The sequence below is a fragment of the Epinephelus moara genome, chromosome 7, assembly GCF_006386435.1.
Source record: "Epinephelus moara isolate mb chromosome 7, YSFRI_EMoa_1.0, whole genome shotgun sequence".
Taxonomy (NCBI): Eukaryota; Metazoa; Chordata; class Actinopteri; order Perciformes; family Serranidae; genus Epinephelus; species Epinephelus moara.
The window spans coordinates 19652637-19674105 of record NC_065512.1 but is presented as its reverse complement, the minus strand read 5'-3'; the positions used below and the strand labels follow the sequence as shown (position 1 = coordinate 19674105).

The window sequence follows — 21469 nt, the reverse complement described above, 5'->3', positions numbered from 1 at the left end:
AGTGGACTAACTTTGCACTTGAAGTATGCCCGTTCACTTACGTTTTAACAGGTCTGACGCTACTATGCGCCCCGGCTGTATCTAGGCTAACAGCTAACATGCTAACTATTATTTCTATGTCACTAGTCACTTGAAACAAATTTAGGACGATAGGAGACAGGTTGAAATAAACCGAAATTTCCCTTTAACACACCGGCGAAAATGGCCGGCAACAAAGCAACGCCTCTTGCATTTTTGAAAAGGACACGCCCTCCTGGAAATGTGCGCTGCCCCTTTTCTCGTCCGCAAGGAAACAAACACACAGAGAGCTTGAAAATGGATGCCGAGAGATTTAACTCTGTTTTATCAAACGTGTGCCCAGTCCACAAGATTGTGGAAATGAAGGACTTACAGCGACTTGAGCCATTTTGTACCGCTGCATGTGTTTCTAGTTGGACTATGTTTACGAGCACAAGAGTTCAGCGAGCCACCGAAGGACCGCCCTGCGGATTTACTATTGGTTCTGCGACGTAGGGTGTTTTTTTAAACTCTGAAATTGTATCCGCCCATCTAAACACAAAATCAGGGAGAAAGAAATCAGGGAGAAAGTCATCAGTCTTTAGTTAAGCAAAGCGTCTAAAGACGGACTTGTGAGTCTACTTTAATCTTGAATTTAGTTATATTGAGAAAAAAAGTGATCCCTTACTCACGTTTGCCCCATTATCCACCAGAAGCTTGGCGCAGGACCCGTGGCCTTGTAAACAAGCTCCATGAAGGGGAGAAACCTGGTCCAGAGTGTTCAGGTTCACACATGTACCCTGTGAAGAATACACAGCACGTAGATTCACTGAAATACTGTAGATGCACATTAGGAGTTTTGCTCCAAAATAAACTATACACAACAAAATGGCATACAAGTTAAAGACTATCACGGTCTCAATAGGATCAATGATGATTTTCAGAGAGCAAAACTTTTTCTAAATGGATAAACTTCATGTTCTAAGCAGTATAATGTAACCTATAAAGTTTTGTTAAACTTTACCTGAGCAATGAGTCTCTGCAGAGCGAGGACACGTCCATTAAAGGCAGCATCATGAATCGGTGACCAGTCTGATTCAAAGTCTATGCATAGACATAAAGAAGTCACCCACAGCTCACTCAGTGTCGTTCTTTCAAATATGTTCAACATGCATTGAAATGACGTGGTGCAAAGCAGTGAATGCGCTCCAGCTGCAGCGCCAGCATATGCTGCCAGCGGCTACTCACCACTCATGAAAGGGTTGGAGAAAAAAACACCAGCTCCACTCTGACATGTAGTGTCTCCCCGGGTCTCTGTGTGTTCAGCAGACATACTTCACAGTGTCGCTCCAAAAGCTGTTGTTTTATGGCCAGATTGTTTCTCCTCACAGGTATTTTGTAACAGAGGCTGAACTGTGTGCTCCTCGGAGTCACAGGACATCTGATAGTTGTTTGGTCCTCATCTGTTTTCAGTGTTTTTGTGGTAAGTCCTGGTCCTGTGATGTCATTTCCTCTTTGACAAAGTATTTGCCTGCAGGAAACAGGCTGGTTGAGTTGAGCGGTTTGATCTCAACCAACCAATGAAGGAGCAGAGGGAGTGGGTGAGGGGCCTGTTGAGCAGGTCTGTAATTTGAGTGTAACGTGACTCTGCAGCCACACCCATCCCCTTCAGCAGGGGATGGGCAGCGTAGAGCCGGTTGATGGGTAAAATAAAGGGAAGTGAACCTATCTGCTTCACTGCGACGCCATTATGCATTAGTGGTTTAAAAAACTGTGACCGAGTTTCTACATTTAAAGATACCATCTCTGTAGCTCCTCCCAGTGTGCCTGATTTAGGATAACACAGCAGGACATTCTCACTGATAAACCTTTTTTAGATGATTCTTCAACTTCATGTCTTTGCCTAGATTTTCATTAAAAAGTAAAACATCTAAACTTTTTTAATGTGCCTCAGCAGTAATATTGCTGCCACTGCAGAGATGTCACAATTTATTTCCAGACATTCAAAGGTCCCCACCGATCAGAAATGTGTCTTCCTTATTGCTTGGATGTTTAACCTTCACTGTGCAGAATTAAGTGTGTGCAGAGTTATAATACTACTAACACTAATAATAACAATCTGAGCCTGTCAGTGGCAAAAACAAGCACTTTCAGTGGACGTGAACTCTTGTGCAAACATGCACTGAATGGTTACATTGGCACATGTTTCATAGCCGCCTACGGCAGCGCTCTTGCTCAATACTAGAACTTACAAAAAAGTTGTCTCCCTTAGTCACTGAAGCACCGTTTCCACCAAGCAGTAGGGTACGATACAGTTCAGTACATTTCCACTGTGAAAAGTTGTGGATGGTACCACTGGAACTGTTCTGTACCGTCCCCATTTTTGGTCCCCCCTCTGTTGGGGTACCTAAAACACAGATCTGCTACTAAAAGGTGGAGCTGTGAACACTGCAGTCTGTTGATTGGTCAATAGCAGATGGTCGCTCTGCTCAGGGCTGAGTTGTGGCTGGTTTTGAGGCTCATGTAACCACTGTTCATACCGTGGAGAGTTTTATCAGTAGACTGCAACTATAAAATGAAGGGATGTTTTGCTGCCTCTTGCAGCAGCTGGAGTCTGAGAAAAATAATTCACTGGGCCGACTACTGGCAACCTTTAAGGTGGAACGTTAGCTTGTAATTTTACTCAATGCATGAGTTGACGACGTGAATCCATCAGCACACCTTTAATTTCAATGTGACAACTTTGACCATCACTTTAGTTTTTATATGACACACACTTTTAGTAATGAGTGGATCTTCAAGCGTTTACATTTTGACCAGATTGTGTGAACTGCATATATCCCAATCCTCACTCAGAGAAAAAAAAAAAAAAGCGTCGTGGAGCGTTGTTCCTGTGGGCTTCGGCAACACTAAACCCCGAGCTTGCCTGAGAAGGACTAAATGCACAAACCAGCTATTTTTAAATTTCCCATGGAGAGAGACTCCCACTGCAGCCTGTTTTATTTTGTTCTGAAAATGTCGTTCTGTGGACGATAAACGGGGTGCAGACTGATAAAGGAGGAAATACAGTGAGTGCTGGACGCAGCAGTGAGTGACAACAACCCCGCTAGGGTCTAGGTACCATGTCTGAAGGGTTACTTTTGGTTCCAAAGGTACCATGTCGAGATTGTTTGGTGGAAACGGGGCTTTAGACACAAAAACACGGGAAATACAGTCAGGTTGAAAAATACTAAAGTTACTCAAACAATTTCTTCCATTTTGTCATGGTAATGACATTTTGCTGAGATAAAAAAGTGAGGAAAAAACATTAAAATATCCCAAGAATAAAAAGTTCTTAATTCCATACAGTCAAGTGTAATCTTATTTTTAAATATCTCATGGAAATCCACTTATTTTCCAGCCCTAATAGAATGTGGATGGGTGGCCTGATAATCAGACCGACCCTCCTTAAATTCAAAGGGTTCAGCGGCCATGTTAACAAGAATCTGCTCTGCTCCGGTGTCCTTGAGGAACACACTGAATCCCAAGCAGCTCTGGGGATATGCTAACCTGACCTCTGACTTCCTCTACAGAGTTCAATTAAGTTTCTACACGTGTATCTTCATAATAACATAAATCCTCTTCTAACAGCTGTGTTATAGCATATAGTGTAGTCACCCCTATGATTCAGGCTGGTGGTAGTGCCCTTTGTTTGCTATAAATACAACACATTAATGTGTAATGGTAGAAGCTCTATCTTTCCACACAGAGCCATCCCCACATGCACAGCACCAACAATTATCTGTTGTGTTTTGGGAGCTACAATCACACTGTCAGCAGACCAGCAGAGGGCAGCAACAGAGAGCAGACGTTTAAACAGCAAGTTGATACCAAGTGTATTCCTCAGGGAGTTGTTAATCCCTGGCAGCAGGCTACAAGCTTGCCATACAATTGACTTTGTGCCTTGTCAGAGAAGGTGCATATGGATTAGAATGCCATTGTACAAACTCAATGAATGCCCTCTCTGTAGTACTGAATAATGAAAGCCCTTGATGCTTTGTTTCCCCAAATAAATCTGCTTTAAATGTCCACGCGTTTTCTCAGATCTCCGTCCAGGCGCGCAGCTCCAGCAGCTGCCGTGACCTCTCCTGTATCTGGACGGGGCGCACGTCTGCTGCATACATATCGGGAGGGAAATTATATCAAGTACAGGTTCTCAATTCTGGTGCAAGGCTTACCTGTGCGTGCACCAAAGGTCATCCTTCTTATCATGAATCTGAGGATGGGACCATTTCTGTTCATATACAAAGCATTTACTTTTAACTCTTTGTCGCTCAGATCTGACCTTTTCATTACTGCCTTTAGACAAAGAGAGAACAGGACTTTGTTTACTGTTTGGAAAGCCATGAACAATCTTCCTTCATCAAAATTAGAGGTTGTGTTCATATGAAAATCAGTCTTTTTTTCATGCTGTCTGGGTTAAAATTTAGTCAGTCCAACAGTCTCTCTTTTACATCCGCTCGAGCATATTTACTGATGCGTAACACAGGGTCTTTCATGCTGTAATACATGTCCAGTCCTGTTATCACAGAAGACTTGACCCACAAATAGCACATATGGTAGATACAGAGGTCATCACAGGTCACCACACCCAAACGTGATGTGGTTATCAAGTGGGTCTCCCACTGCTGATGTTTCACGAGGTTGGTTTACACCTCCAGAGGGCTCACGATACATTTATGTTGTAGTATCCCTGATGCTGGCATCACTCGTCAGCTAAGAAACTGAATTGTGACAATGATAGCTTTAAGTTATCGAGAACTCTTTTTAAGAGATCAATTATGCAGCTGTGGCTCAGAGGTAGAGCAGGTTCGATCCCAGGCTCCTCCAGTCCGCATGTCAAAGTATCCTTGGGCAAGATCCTGAACCCCTAATTGCTGTCAATGGCTGTTCCATTGGTGTGCAAGTGCGTGTGAATGGTTACTGAGCAGCAGGTGGCACCTTGTACGGTTGTCTCGGCCACTAGTGTGTGAATGCGACTCGTAGTGTTAAAATGCTTTGAGTCGTTGGAAGACAAGGCAAGCTGTTTGTATGCATTGTGGCGTGCCTGCGCTACTTTACTGTTTCTCCTATGATATGACTGTTATTTTATGGATAACTTTGATCAGTGTTTCCCAACTGGTGGGTCCCAGTCCAAAAGTGGGTCGCAGGTCCATTCTGAATGGACCACAAGTGACTTGCAAACGTGTCAAGTTTGTAAAAAACCACACTTATTTTTAAGTACGACGAATTTAGTGCCGTTTCCTGTTATAAAATGAGTGACTAACAGACAGCTACCTGACAGAGACAGCAAACTAATTCGATGACATGGCCAAAAACACAAGTATGATGCTCAATGTATTACACTGTTTTTACCTTTTAACTAATGACTGAGGAGAAATCTGGACCCCGTGGCTGGACCAGTTGGGAACCACTGCTTTAAATCAGTCTTTAATTGTTACCAGTTGCAACAACGTGCTATGGCTAGGATTATTTACACCGCTGAGTCTGTGTGTGGCGTCACGGCCACAAGAGGTCCTGGAGACACCCATTGCAGCAGGAACTACCACAGAGGTGGGTCTGAGTGTTTGCAAGGTGTTTATATGTCTGTGGACAGATTTTGTTGTGCAAGATGCAATCCCAAAATTTTACAGGTGTGCAGCTGAGATCAGAATGATGGCTGAGTCAAAGATGGGTGTGGTCAAAGCAAAAGGGCCGGAAGTAGGGAAAGGGTTACTGGCCCCCCTGACTTTACGCCACTGGCCCACATTAGCATAGAGTTGCAGAGCATTGCATCACCAGTGGAGTGATCCTAGTGATTTTTATTTTGTATTTAATGGATGTGTTTATGTGCTTTGTCTTTTTATTCAGTGTTTTTATTTTCTTCTGCACAACTAATTTCCCTTTGATGATGCTGCAGTAATAAAATGGTAGATATTAAAGTTGCTTCACTCACTTACATTATGTAGAGTAAATCAGAATTGCTTTTTGAGCCCAAGACCATTTTCCCTCAGGATATATGAAATCAAAATGTCCTATTATGAATATATTTCAGTGTGTTTTTATCAGGTAGTCTGTATTTAACAGGCCAAGTACAGTAAATAATACTGTACATGAATCAGATAATTAAAACATACAGCAGCTTACTGAACTCACCTAACTTAAGGTCTTAAGTTAGACCTAAATCACACAACAGTCCTTTGTCGGTTTCCTCTTATTGTGGCCCAGTTAAGCTACAACTGCAGGGATTAAATGGAAGCACATGATGATTCAACCCCGTGATTTCTCCGACAGCCGGCTCATGTACCCAATCATTTCCTCTCCTTTTCTTGTCTTTTGCTCCTTTCCCCTGACACCGTAGCCCACTTCTTTATTTCTCCCTCTGTGCTCTCCCCTCTTCCCCCGGACCGGCTGCGTCATGGCATCCCCCAGACTGGAGACTTTCTGCTGTCCGAACCGAGACGCAGCGACGGAGTTTGTGGTCACCTTCCAGCCCGTCCTGTTCGGGGCGTTAGGTCTGGGGAGCGCCACTCTCAGCCTCGTGTTTGCTGTTGTACAAATTCTACCGAAGCGTAAAGGATACAGAAGACTCGGGCAGTATCCGCTTCCGAGGCCCGCGTCCTCCTCACGGATATTGTTCATCATCAGTATTTGTGACATACTGGGATGTACAGGTAAAGCACTAACTGCTGTGGGCCTAGTTTTGATCATACATGAAAGAAAGCACTTTTACGCATCGTGGTGTTGCCTGCTGGATCCAATTACGCACGCAAAATGCTTCGTCTTTAACCCTTTTGTTGCACCTGATTATGCAAACAGAAAGAAAACATCAAACATAATTATCCAGCAAACATAAAAATATAACTAACTAATATAACTAACATGAAAATGTAATTTTTCTAGCAAAAAAAAGAATCTTACATGACGCTTTTGCAGCATTTTGAGTCAAAGTACAGGCTGTAAACATGCCCAAGCCTCTCTTCTTCAAATGGGAAACTTGATTACAAACTTTAAAAATGCAAATCACATGTTACACCTTGATAACGTTTGTACAAATAACACGAATTTAAGTTGTTGAGTTCTGATTCAGCTTGTTACGAAACAAAAGAATGAATCATGGTCCTCTCATGTGAGTCATGAATGACTCCTCACCACCACAAACCCCTTTTTTTTTTTTACTCCACTTGATTTGAATGCAGCATTGTTCTTAAAGTAACCAATACTTGCAGGTTTAACAGCACACCAAAGGCTGCACATTATTCTCACATTGTTGCTCTGCTTCACATCAGAACCAATGTGACACTCCAGCTGTTCATTCATCACTTTGCCTCTGCGCTTGCTGAAAGGGAGGGGAAGGCAGATGAAGTCATGTATTTCTGTGTACTTAGTGCCCGGCGAGATTCATCCACCACTGTAAACTAACAGCTTGAAGCACCCCCATGACACAGTTTAAAACAGAAATGCACAACAGCGTGTAGTCTGCATCACATTAAGATTCTGGGAGAGCTCCCGTTTTCCCACTCCACTGCGAAGAGTCTCATGCAGGAAGTGGAAACACCCTCATAAAACACACCTGGAGGTAGTTCATATTTCCATGACATAAAGCTGCTATTAAAAGGACTCCCATGACTGAGTCTAATTAATTAACTCACTTAATAATACAGAATGAAATGATGGTTTAAATGTTAATTAAACCCAGAACAATTCCACTTCCCCCTTCATTGTTTTTGTTTGTATTTGTTCCTCTTCCTGGTGGAGCAGGATTTGTCCAATTTGCTCCACAATTAGAGATCACGTGTTGTTTTTTCCTCCTGCAGGTATCATTGTAAGGTCATCCGTGTGGCTGGGCCTGCCGAACATCATGGACCGCATCTCAGTGGCCAACAGCACTGATGCTTGGCCGGAGGTCTTCTGTGTTGGCAGTGCGGTATGTGTGATGCTCTTTGACAAAGCTTGACCTCGTTCGGTGGCAGAACGAACCACATTGTTTAAGTGTGGCTTGTCGGATGACAGGAAGTGGAAAATACAAAATAATGCATGATCCTGGACAATCAGGATTCCACGCAGGCTCAACAAGCATGTGCACAGCCGACTGTAAAATCAAAGTCACAGATTGACCTCAAACGTCATGTCATGCCTCTTACTATGTGGATGATCAGACTTATGACCGAGGTGTCCTATGTATGTGTTACAGATGTGGATCCAGTTGTTTTTCAGCGCTTCTTTTTGGTGGACCTTTTGTTATGCGGTCGACGTCTTCCTGGTGGTGAAAACATCTGCAGGAATCAGGTGCTCGGAGCATCATTATCACCTCAACATCTCCTACTATAGCAACAAGACGAAGCACAAAGCTTTAAACCGAGCCGAGAATGTGTGAAACATCTTCCTTTCACTTATTTTCACATTGTACTATAGATGTGATCCTTCTTCTCTCACGACTAAATTGCAAACACCCTGAAACTGGTTGGAAATGGTCTGAGTTTTAAACACATTTCTTGTGTTTCAGTTGGCTGACAGTATGTTTCCCTCCCCAGTTTGTGTGGTGCATTTGATTTCTGTATTGAAAAAAAAATCATCCTCCACATTCAGAGCTGCAGCATGTGTTGTGAGCTCAGTCTCATGACTTGTTTCTTTCCCCATCAGCACCATTATCCTCTACCACATGATTACATGGGGTCTGGCTGTGCTGTTGTGCGTCGAAGGAGTGGCCATGCTCTACTATCCATCCATCTCTGAGTAAGACTCTTTGTTGTTCCTTCAGACGCACCATCACACACCCTTTGGGCAATTGTCTCGCAGTCTTTTCTCCTCCAAGAGCCAAAGACCGTCAGTAATGACTGCGACGATGACGTTCAAATCACCTCAGTCCCAAAGCTAATTTCATGATTTTGTTGCATTTCTGTGCAGCTGTGAGCAAGGCCTCCAGCACGCCATCCCGCACTATGTCACCACGTACGCACCGATGCTGCTTGTCCTCGTAGCCAACCCTGTCTTCTTTAACCGGACCATCTCTGCAGGTCAGGTCCTTGCCTGCTCTCAAATCTCTCTATGTCAAATAATTTTATCACACGTGCACTTTGGCTTAAATATCCACCTCTCTCGTCTCTTCAATCTAGTGACGTCTTTGCTAAAAGGACGACAAGGAATCTACACAGAGAACGAGAGACGGCTGGCCAACGAGATAAAAATACGCTTCTTTAAAATAATGCTGGTGTTCTTCATTTGGTATGTTGTTATACATTATTATTTGGATAAACTTAAAGGAATTGTTTGACATTTTGGGGAGTGAGAAGATTGTAGTTTCATATTTACAGAACAGACATGAGAGTTAGCATTAGCTTAGCTTATCATAAAGACCGAAACACACCAGCTTTTTCCACAGGTAATGAACTCCATCTATTAGCACCTCTTAAGCTCACCAGTCAACATGTTATGTCTTGTTTACTCCACACGAAAACCAAAGGGAAAAGGCAACACATTGTGGTTTCATGGGGATTACGTGCCAGACTATCTCTTGGCCAGGCTCAGTAAATTCCTGGAGTCTTAGTTTGCTGGTTGCCTGGCAACGTTACAGTGAAAACAGGAAGTTACTGCGCCAAGAAATAATGGGGGCACCCGTGAAACCAAAACATGTTGTTTTTACACTTTTTTAAATAAGCATAGTCCCCAAAATGTTGCACTATTCCTTTAAAGAATCACATCAATGCATTTGCAAGTGTTATATTCTCAACTACAAATCATGTCTTCTTTTTTAAATTTGGTCTCATATCAATTAATGTATGAAGTTACATTGAATCAGCGTTCCTTAATTGATCCCGTATAGGCAAAGTGACTTGATCATTTGTTAAGCGTCACTTAAGTATATTATTTGTACCTTTATTTTAAAGTGTTACTGAGATGGAGACATTTTGCTGTGATGTAACTCTCGCAGTAATGTGACTCTCACAAGGCAAACTCATGAAGATGTATATGTCAAACTAATTAGCCATTGTTTTCCATCAGAGCTGGATAATACTGTAATTTACAGCTGTAGAGTTTTGTTTGCGGGGGGGCAAAAATAAGTCAGAGAGATTTAATGACACATAATATTTTTCCTCTGATGTTTAAGCTGGGTGCCCAACATCATCAACGAGAGCCTCCTCTTCTACCTGGAGATGCAGACGGACATCAACGACAACGGTTTCAGGAACATCAGAAACGCCGCCCTCATCACATGGTTTATCATGGTGGGTTAAAAAACATCAAAGCACAGAATTAAAAAAAAGTCGTTTATCTAACACCTGACGTTACTCTGCATTTCGTCTCTCTCAGGGTATCCTGAACCCCATGCAAGCTTTCCTCAACACCCTGGCCTTTCACGGCTGGACGGGCTTCGATGTCGACTTCAGACTGCAGCGGCGGAGAGAGCTGGCCTGGGACTCGGTTTCTACTTCAGCGCCTAACGCAGCCGGCCATAATTCCACAGTTGGGACTACTCTGCTCTACCAGAGTCATGTCCAGGATGCCAAGAAGAGCATGATGGGGAACGGGCAGCACCACTCTGACGCCATCAGCGTCCTATCAGAAGGTAACTGGGCTATGAATGGTAGTAACAGCTCACCTGTGTATCAGGGCTGGTGAAGCTCTAGAGCATCCTGTAGTTGTCTTTTGGATGACATCATTAACTGTCTGAACACTTTTTTTTTTTTCTACTTGTTTTTTTTTTTTTGTTATTTTATCATGGTGATTAAATTAATTTCAGTGGTAAAGCTCTGGAGACGCTGAAAGTTAAAGCTCTTTGTGATGATTTTTTTTAATAGTAAAATACTTGTTTAAACTCCTGCTGGATAAAATACTGAAGCATGTAGTGCATAATTACCTGTTTTGATCAGTGGTATACTCATAAATGCAGTATCCTGAAATTACGCTGCACAGAAAGTGACACATTTTTTGATAATACCAAACTGACGAACGCAGAGTTGCTCCCATTTTGCATTTATGAGACATGCTCTTTTTTTAACCATGAGTCCTGACCTTCTGTTACAGGTGCCAGTTATCACATTAAGCTTTAAGTTATTATTGGTATGCAGAGAGCAATTGCAAAGCTGTTAAATATATATATGAAGCATTTAGATCACACTCAGTTGCCAGTTTATTAGGTACACCTAACTAAAAGTAATGCAGTCTAATACAACAGCCCTGTAATAAACCCTCACGGAGCTTATATGTTCAGGAATTGTTGAAAATATATTAGATATTAACTGTATAGTCATTTTGGAGACTGATATTGAGTTTACTGTCATTAATATAAATGCAGGGACATTTAACAGTATTGCCTTCAATATGGGATTTATTGCAGCAATCTTGTATTACAGTGCTTTAGGTTTAGCTAAGTGTACCTAATAAACTAGCAACAAACTGTAGATTGAACACTGATGTACATTCACTGGACAAAAATGTCAATATTTATTCTCTCATCCTAGTAACACTGAGTGATGACACGGGCCTTTTTTACACATGACATTTAGACATGTGCAGTAGGAGACGCACAGGTGTAAATGATGGCTCAATTCAATTTAGCTGCTTCAGTTTCAGGGTCCCAGTGCTGTCCGTGCTGTCTCACAGGGATACTTGAATAGGACAGAGCCATTGTTAATGATATTAGTAACACCTGTGCTTTCCCTACGATGGCCTCTCCAAATGTCTGCTGTGACTAAAAGCCTGTTCGATAGTATTAAATGTATTTTGGGATGATTTTGTAAAGCATTTTATACCATTTTATACTATTTTGTTTGTGCACACTGTAGATCATGTACAAAGGTTATTCAATGTGTTGTGTCACCATTTAGTGTCTCTGAAATGGCAAATCTTTAGAAATAAAGTTAACCCTTTAAAGGATTCATGCTTTCATTCATTTATATAGCCTTTAACCTGTTTTGTGTAAAATGCATGAGTAGATTGAAAAAAAAGTTTCTACATTAAAGGGACAGTTCACCTCAAAACCAAAATTACATATTTTCCCTCCTACCTGAAGTGCTATTTATTGGTCGAGATTTTTTTGGTGTTAGCTGCTGAGTGTTGGAGATATCAGCTGTAGCAATGTCGACCTTCTTTCCAATATAATGGAACTCGATGGCACTCGGCTTGTGGTGCTCAAAGCGGCAAAAAATGACATTTGAAAAACTCAGTGGCAATGTCTCTTTGCAGAAATCATGACCCGGTTATTAAAGATAATCCACAGATCTTGTTGTGAGCAGTTTCATAGAGGAACTATTTGCTTTCTACCAAACTACACCCGCTAATGAATCACCATGCATAATGAAGCGTGAATCTGCTAATGGAAAAGAGTCACATGCTCCTGACAGGACAAGATTTGAAACATTAATGGCGTCCTCCTCCACTGAGCTGTAACGTTAGCTAGCTCAGTGCTGCTAGGTAAGCTAGCAGTAGATGCACACTTCCTTCTGTGTGGTGATACGGTTAGCAGGTATAAAGAAAATAATTCCTACATGAAACCGCTCATGATTTCTGGAAAGAGACATTGTTGTTGAATGAAGGCAGACATCTTTACGGCTGATATCTCCAACACTCTGCAACTCACACCAGAACAGTCTAGACTGGTAAGAGGAAAAATCTGTACTTTGATTTTGGGGTGAACTGTCCCTTTAAAATTTACAATGCATGTGTTAAAATTCCCAAAATACATTTGTGAATCAATGCACATTTGCGATGGAGGGATGTGTAAATGCCAGGTCAATCTCTCAGTGGCTAAGCAGTTTGTTAGCTGTGAAGGTGTCATGTGCAGCCCAGTAATCTACCCCTATTTTGTCTTGCTAGGTTCAGAGTCTAGTACAGTTGAAATCCACATTTCCAGCGAGCTACGAGACTATGAGGATGTAGACGCTGACGGAGAATCCTTGGAGAACTCTGTGAGGCACTAGCTGGGGTGATCAACAACCCGCCTCCCTCGGCTTTTCCCTGTGTGACATTGTTCTTTTAGTTACTTTTGTTTTTTAGATTGTCTCCTCTTAGCCTCTTTTATCCCGTTGAGATTTTGCCCCAGATATTTTCTGGTCACGAGATGTCATTAGTTGGTACAACAAAAATGAGTCTGATTCTTGATTCTAAGCCTTTTATTCCTTCCCTAAGCTTTTTAAATCTGCCTGCAGTACAGTGCAGTGGAACCATAAACTGTACAGCTGAACAATCCTGAAGCTACTGCACTGTCGTCAGTCAACAGAGTAAACATGACATTTTTGTATTAAAACCTCACAGGCTGACCTTTACGTGTGTCTTAAGTGCCTTAGGAAAAAAAAATTCTCCTGGCATATTCACTGAATTAGATGCACGCTGGTTTAGTGATGTGCACAGAATGGAATAAGCTACTTAGTGTTTTTTTTTTTGTTTTACTGTATTTGTAGTTGTCCATCTTGTATTTTTGCACACATCCATTTTATACTTTATTAAATTTACAAAATATTTGTAAAAGGTTTGTTGATAACATTTTCTTGATGTCTTTTGTGCATGGGTGGATTACTGAATGAGACAAAGACACAAAGAGATGCAAAGGAACTGCAAAGAGACACAAAATAAATACAAGGAGGCACAAAATTACCTTTAACAGACTCACACAACTACAAAAAGACATAAAACATCCACAAGGAAACACAGAATGACCAAGAAGAGATGCAAACCACCACAAAGTCTTTGCGTCTTCCACCTACTTTCACCAGCCACTTTATTAGGAACACCTTGCTAGTGCCAGGTTGGACCCCTTATATCTTCATAACTGCTTTAATTCTTGGTCGCATAGATTCAACAAGGTGCTGGAAACATTCCTCAGAGATTTCAGTCCATATTGACGTGATAGCATCACACAGTCGGCTGCACATCCATGATGCAAATCTCCAGTTCCACCACATCCCAAACCAGTTTGAGANTACTAAGGGGCCCAAAGTGTGCCAAGAAAATATCCCCCACACCATTACACCACCACCACCAGCCTGAACTGTTGATACAAGGCAGGATGGATCCATCTACCATCTCCCTACCATCTGAATGTCGCAGCAGAAATCCAGACTCATCAGACCAGACAACGTGTTTCCAATCTTCTATTGTCCAGTTTTGGTGAGCCTGTGTGAACTGTAGCCTCAGTTTCCTGTTGTTAGCTGACAGGAGTGGCACCTGGTGTGGTCTTCTGCTGCTGTAGCCCATCTGCTTCAAGGTTGGACGTGTTGTTGGTTCAGAGATGTTCCTCTGCATACCTTGGTTGGAACGAGTGGTTATTTGAGTTACTGTTGTCTTTCTATCAGGGGCCCATTGTCTCATAACCTGCCCATGCTTTTGAGTGGTTCCAGACAAACAAACACACTGAATTAAAGACACAGACTCCATGATTTCTGATATCAAAATAGAGTGATTTATTTGAGACACTGAATGACTTCAACGTTTTGTCTTGGAAACAGGTGACCGCACCCTGGACCAGGGTGCAAGAAGAGATAGTAGCCGTCACAGCACTTTATTTCATACCGGGCTCCTTAGCATGCCAAGAATGGCCACCAACCCACAGCCCAATTCTCAGTCTGACACAGACAATAATGGCTCTCAGCAAATGAAAAAAAAGTCAGAAAACAATGAACTACCCATTAACATCCAATTGTGACACTTAAAAACAAAACTAAAATAAAACGTTGGCCCTTCAACTTCCAGCAAAATCTGAACATTTGCTGTATCCACTGTTACAAAAAGTGCACTTCACATTGCTTTAGCAGAAGTTGACTGAAAAAGAAAGGGACCAGAAAAAAAAGGCAAATCAAAGTGGTGGCAAGTTGGTTTGAAGTTAGTATCTTTTTCATGAGATCCCAGTACGCAGATGGAGCCACGCTTACTGCACACTGATGAGGCTCAGCCCACAACACAGGCATTTCAAATCTGATCAGCTGGCAGCATTCGTTTGGACCTAATAAGACCAATCATAGCTTTTTTTTTTTTAAGCAACAGCAGGATTTTTGCTTGACCTCCACCTTCTGGTCAAAATGTGCTCTGAATTTTCAGTAGATTGTTCAGAGGAAAGTGCCAAAGAGAAACCATGGTAATTAAGCTGTAGCTGTTTCCCCACTCAGGTCTTCATCATACTCTTAACATTGATTCTGTCATGTCCTGTTCCACATAAAAGTTATAGCAGAAACCAAGCAGGAGACTGGGATGACTCCTTTCTCCCGTATTGTTGACCAGATAATTCTCTAAACGCCGGTAATGAGGCGCACATTTCTTCCATGGCTTTCAGGGATCGGTAAAGGAAAGCAAAGCTGCTTAACACATCTGTGTCAACGTCATTTGTGACTCACTAGAAAACAAAACAACTCGATGCGCTGGATGTGATTGGCCCACTTGAAAAAAGACTGTATTAAAAGAAGCTGATGACACATGCACTTCATTTAAAAAGGAACTCTCGTCACGTGTTGTCGGCAAAGACGTGACAGCTCTAGCCGTTAATGAGCCCCTACAGGATGGCAATAAAGTGTACTGTATATAAACATATATACACAGTATATAAGTCTGTGTATTAATCTAATTTACATATCTTTACATTCTTAAATTTACATCCAAAAAAGGGAGAAAATTCTCTTTGTAAACCACACTTTTCACATCTTGTCCACAAAATGACATTTTCTAATTTCGAGTGAATTGAGCAGGTCATTTTAGGAGGTTAGGACTGTTTCTTGGCAGGTTTTTCCTTTTGTTGACCTGATGTTAAATGTGAGCTAAGAACTACCTTGTAGCGGCACATTCGATTTTTGACTTTCAAAAGTCCATCTGTGGAAAAAAAAGAAGCAAGAAGTACTCTTGAAACAAACTATTCTCCACTGAGAAGAAGTTAAGCACCATGTCAACAGACAATACCAGTGCTTTTAGTATCGATGTTACTTTTAATCACATCCCCAGTTAGTTCGTTTGGACATGAGGTAACATTTGCTCAGAGGAATTCTAAAAAAACCACAACCTGTCTTTCATAATTTGTTGCCTTTTCCAGCCAAACACGTGTCTCATTAACACTTTTCTCTTTATATAAAACTCATCTTTGTTTCCACCCTTACAACCCGATAACAGCTGGACCAGTGGCCCGGAGGGATCGCAGCACTTTCTCATTAGAAACCTTTTAAAACACGGATGCACCCAGGGAGTTGGATTCAGTCCAGTCTTGGGGATCTCTCTACCAGCTTCCATTATGTTTCCAATAGGCGTATCATAAAACACACGTCAACAAACTGTAAGGTGCACTGAAGTCAGTTGGTGTTGGCTCCTCGGAGGCTGCTGCAGTCATCTGGTTTTACTCCTGTTAGGGGGTTTGTTTCGCTCCACCTCACAGCTTTTCTCGAGCAATGAGTGTGTTTGCTGACGTCAGAAGAAGGCAATTTGCTGCACATTCCAGGATTCATCATCAAAGTCTCAAGTCGGCTATTTTCGGAGATCAAGAACACATACCTAGAGAGTAAAAATAAGGTAGCATTAATAATACATTTCAGGCAATGTGTCTTTTTTTTATTAATTGTTCTCAAAGGTCTTTCAGTCATTTTTATTTCCTGGTAACAAACCAAAACAAAAGTGAATAATGAAAATTACTACTTCATCATCACAGTGGCTTACCGAGCCGTCTGACGCACTGGCACCAACTTTGTCCCCGGTGCTGTTCCAGCACACCTCGAAAATACCACCAGTACCCCTGTAGCTGTGCACCAAGGCTCCAGTCTGAAACAAGAGTGTCAACAAATTAATATCCAACTCCATCAAGAGTTAGCAATCACAATGAGTCCTCTCTTCTGCTGTGTGAATCACACACTTACCATGGTGTTCCAAATGTGGACACACTTATCAAAGGAGCCGCTAGCGAGGTGCTTGCCGTCGGGGCTGAAGGCCACACTGTAGACGGGTTCCTGGTGCTTGGTCAGCGTGTGAATACAAACCCCTCGCTCCACGTCCCAGAGTCGTACTGTCGAGTCGAAAGAGGCGCTGTGGGTGTGGAAAAGACAGTATGCAAAGATGAGACATGAGAAGCACCAACGATTCCTACACGCTTATCTTTAGGTATCCTCGGTCCATTCTTGGTATCATATTCCATGTGTTTGAAAAAAATCTCAAAAATTGACCAAACTAGTGGTTTGTATAGTGCCTGCACGATGTCTTAAAATAGTATTCATTATTTCCACAGTTATATGAGGCAGGGAATGAACCCCAGAAAGTCATTAACAGAAACAAAGGAACCAGTAGAGGGTTCCCACACCTTCTTAAAATAAGTATTTCACTGCTGGAAACATGGTCTCTTCATAAACCAGGGCTGTCTATGCAGCAGAAAAACACAAATACTTTTGAATTTTGTGCTACAGGACAAGAAAAAACAGTGGAAAAGGCTTGATGTATTTGCTAGTGGGTGACGTAATGCAACTTGCTGTATTGACACAGACAACAATATGGCAGCCGGCTGGAATTACAGTCAAACAGTACACTATGTCTTTGTGTCTGTGGTGGCGGGAAAATGGGGAAGTACAATGTGTAGTTTGAGCAACAGCTCTGGAGCCAGCAAAAATCTATTTAGCAGGGAGATCTGGGTGCTGGTAAGATGGAGGGAAGTTAACATACTTCACTTATACACACTACCCACATTGTTATGATACAAAGCTGGGTAAAAATTGGCATTGTAGCCCTTTAAATACCAAATGCAAGGACTTTCCAGGCCCAATGCACTCTAATTCAAGGACTCAACACGTCATAGTTTGACACACAGATCAAGGTTAATTACTGCTACAACACTGAGATTTTTTATAGTGAGAACTGGCAGGCTTTACAGATCCTCACAAACAACAACTAAAAGACAGCGAGGCTTGAATGTGCGAACGCTTCTCAACTGTGCTGTTACAGTGATGACTGACTGTGGTATCTTACCTTCTCTAATATAGCACAGCAAAACAATGTATTGTTTAAAGGGATAGTGCACCCAAAAATGAAAATTCAGCCATTATCTACTCACCCATATGCCGAGGGAGGCCCTGGTGAAGTTTTAGAGTCCTCACATCCCTTGCGGAGATCGGTGGGTGGAGCGGCTAGCACACCTAATGGCAGACAGCGCCCCAGACTAACGTCCAAGAACACAAAATTGAANATGGAGATACTTTGTGGATTCAATTTTGTGTTCTTGGACGTTAGTCTGGGGCGCCGTCTGCCATTAGGTGTGCTATCCGCTCTGCCCGCAGATCTCCGCAAGGGATGTGAGGACTCTAAAACTTCACCAGGGCCTCCATCGGCATATGGGTGAGTAGATAATGGCTAAATTTTCATTTTTGGGTGCACTATCCCTTTAAGTTGAGTGATGGAGACAAATTTTTTTTATTTCTGCACAAAATATGCATAATTGAGTTGTTTTTTTTCCACGTGGACCTTTATGCTCTGCCATTTCTCCTCTAATCATCCCACTGTAACCTGTGACAGGCTGTTATGATACCATAACTATCGCACATTCACATATATGTAGTTTTTTGTTGAGCAGCAGGTGTCACGTAGGTTTACATTAACTAAAGTTTATGATAAAATGACTTGACGACACCAACTCCTTTGAGCGCACAGCGAGAGAGGAGAGGAAGACACGCTGTGCTGCTGCCAGATGAGCCGCTGAATGAGTTCCCTCATAACTTGCTAAAAAAGTCTGAGAAGTCCGGGGCTGTTCATAAAACATTCAGGACGCCACAGTTTATTCCACACTACTGAAGCTGCTCCTCTTTTTGGAACCACTTCGGAGTCTGTAATAATTTCGCTTTCAGCCATGCTTGTTGTTGCCGTGAGTAACAGTATGACGTCAATATTTCAACAAGACATGGCATAATATGGCACACCCCTACTATTAATGTCTATTTTCCAAAGAAATTTAAGCCTTGGTTTTTTTTCTTTAATTCACAAACTTTCAAGGATATTAAGGACCCACTGGAACCCTGGCGATAACACAAGTTAAGAAGCTACAAATTGTTATCTATTTTGCTTTCGGTAGCATCAGAACATCTTGTCCTATACACAATGCCAACATGTCAAACAAACATTTTAGAAACTACACAAACGAGCCCACACTATGCAATAAAAAAAATGTGTGAACTTCTCAAAAAATGTGAAACTGTGAACATCTGTGACCCTATAACTGAGACACTGTTGAAAACAAACCATGATAAAAACAGGAGGCTGATTTCAATTAACACATCGTCTTCACTAAGGTATAAATAGACAGGGCTGATCTCTTATGGGTGATATTATGGAGGGAGTGAAAGTGAAGTCAATTAAAAACGTGTTGAACACGTGCTGCTCATCTGTGGCGTTTATTTAAGATTATGGAGTTCCTTCCAAGCAGTGGCGATAGTGGCAGTTTTATGTCCGATGTGAATTACAGGCAGGTATGCTGGTCTGTCAGTAAGGGCTGTAAATTCCTGTGGTATTTGAACTAGAACATTTACACATGCATGCACATCTGGGTCAGGGTGTAGGGCTGTGGGCCACTGACAATAACTAGCGCTGGGATTTTGTGTGGAACATGATTCCTTCTGAATGCCAAGCTATGACAAGTGTCCGCTTCCCACACACACCTCGAGACAAATGCACACCCACATGTACACAGTCTGCTCCGAGCGTACAAACTTGGACTTCTCTTTCAAAACTGAGCGACGTGGGTGGCTGCCATGTACGGTAGTAACTATGAGCTATGTGTGAGAGATTTTTCCCACCTGGCCAGCATGATGTTGGAGTTGGGGTTGCTCGTGCCGGGGCCTGTGGGGCTCCACTTAATAGTGTAGATCTCTTTGCTATGAGCCTGGAGGTCATGGACACAGGACTCCTGCTTCATACTCCAAATCTGTGTGAGGAGAAACAGCAATAATTTAGCTGAAATCAAATCACCGCTCAGGTTTGTTGTCTTCCTCTTAAAGTTTGAGGAGTAGTCGTACCTTTAAGGTCATGTCATCTGAGCAGGAAGCAAGCAGCATGCCCGACGGATCCCACTTAATGGCGTTAACTTCATTCTGCAAAACACAAAACTCGTTAGCAGGACTGTCAGGGGAGTAAGCGTGGTACAAGGTCAGAGGAACAACACAGAAAAAGCTGTTTACCGTGTGGCCCTGGAAGGTCTTCAGGGGGCGGTCGCTGCCAAGGCGACATACGTGGATGCACATGTCTGTGCTGCAGGAGGCAAAGGTGGTGTTGTTCTGCCAGTCGACATCCAGTGCTGGGGCTGAGGAATATTTGAATGCACGGGACAGCGTTCATTACAGGTTGGGAAGGTTTATGAGCCCACAGCTGAGCAGGAAACATTTTGCATCCTGTTTATTATCTGCAATGATAACCTTCTATTGTTCTGGATACATCGCAAACTCGATTTACCTGAGTGAAAAGGGAACTGCTGTTTGGCTTCTCCTGTGTGTGCGTCCCAAATGATTGTCGTCTGGAAAATGAAATTGAATATTTCAAACCATAAAAGCAACAATTTTGAATGCATCATTACAAAGAATATGACATATTAAAGATTCTTTAAAATGTATTTTAAAGGACTACCAGGGTTTGAAATAAATTGCACCAAATAGGTAGGTAGGTGATGCAGCTAGTGTGTGTGTGCGCCTTTGTAAGATACATTTCTTTTCTCTGCCTGTTGACACAGTTTCATTTTCAAAGAATCATCCACAAAGAAGCGCTTCATGTCACTGTGACTGTAGCACAACCTAGGTTTATACTCACTGGAGTGTCCCCAGTGCAAAGTTCACGCTCCACAAAATGACATAATTACACCTTTCGCGTCAAGGTCAAAGGCTCCGAAAGTTGTCACGGTGCTTGGTTGTGCAACAGTTTTTCTAACTGGGCAAACACTGCGTTTCTGCACTTTTCAGCTCAACAGCAGCTGGCCGAGATGGGTTCGCTGGTACAGAAATCTGAGTCTTAATTTAGAGATCACAAGCCAGGGACAGTCAAATGGCTTTAAATTACTGCCAAGAAACAGCTACCTCACTGAGGGAAGAAGAGGCTTTTTGCAGGAGGGTGTGGAAGACAATAAGACATCACTGGAAAAGCTAAAAAAAAAAGCAGCCTTGTGGGAACAGTGGTGACCCCGGGGGAAAAAAGTGGTGTCAAATAATTTGACTTGGAGGTAAGCAACACCTACAGTTATAGTAGAATGCAATGTTTGGTGGTGCGTTGGTGTTTACTACTGTTGCCAGACGTCTTGCTTGTCCACAAATTATTTTGCCTGTCCCCCTCTGGTGATTCAGAGATGTAATGATCAACACATTGAGCATAATTGCCTTTGTGCATGCTTGTAACTCGCACGCAATATTTGGGGGCCTGTGCCACAGTGTCTTGCACGAGTACAAACACAATTTTCTCTGGATTTGTCCTCATTAATCAAGTTATATTTAATTAGATTTGGTCATATGCTCCAGTGATGCCATAATAGAAT

General features: G+C 42.3%; 3 protein-coding genes across 3 annotated transcripts in view; 1 reads left to right on the top strand and 2 right to left on the bottom strand.

Moving 5' to 3' along the window:
* Positions 1-1689, bottom strand: part of LOC126393164 (ankyrin repeat and SOCS box protein 9-like) — a 7903-nt gene extending 6214 nt beyond the window's left edge. Inside the window, exons 1-3 of the mRNA XM_050049087.1 lie at positions 1246-1689; positions 1022-1101; positions 690-797 (exon numbers count right to left, since the gene is read on the bottom strand). Of these exons, the coding sequence (XP_049905044.1) occupies positions 690-797; positions 1022-1101; positions 1246-1330 (273 nt within the window). The 5' untranslated portion in view covers positions 1331-1689. The remainder of the gene's footprint in view (positions 1-689; positions 798-1021; positions 1102-1245) is intronic.
* Positions 1690-6433: 4744 nt separating this feature from the next.
* On the top strand, positions 6434-13927 carry gpr143 (G protein-coupled receptor 143). The gene is made up of 9 exons (XM_050049086.1): positions 6434-6689; positions 7833-7942; positions 8210-8304; positions 8659-8751; positions 8923-9032; positions 9132-9240; positions 10124-10241; positions 10327-10582; positions 12832-13927. Exons 1-9 carry the CDS (start codon positions 6434-6436, stop codon positions 12933-12935), a joined length of 1251 nt encoding a protein of 416 aa, XP_049905043.1. The 3' UTR covers positions 12936-13927.
* A 463-nt stretch (positions 13928-14390) lies between these two features.
* Positions 14391-21469, bottom strand: part of tbl1x (transducin beta like 1 X-linked) — a 31136-nt gene continuing 24057 nt past the window's right edge. Inside the window, exons 9-15 of the mRNA XM_050048740.1 lie at positions 20404-20464; positions 20133-20254; positions 19971-20045; positions 19752-19879; positions 16839-17004; positions 16642-16743; positions 14391-16479 (exon numbers count right to left, since the gene is read on the bottom strand). Of these exons, the coding sequence (XP_049904697.1) occupies positions 16453-16479; positions 16642-16743; positions 16839-17004; positions 19752-19879; positions 19971-20045; positions 20133-20254; positions 20404-20464 (681 nt within the window). The 3' untranslated portion in view covers positions 14391-16452. The remainder of the gene's footprint in view (positions 16480-16641; positions 16744-16838; positions 17005-19751; positions 19880-19970; positions 20046-20132; positions 20255-20403; positions 20465-21469) is intronic.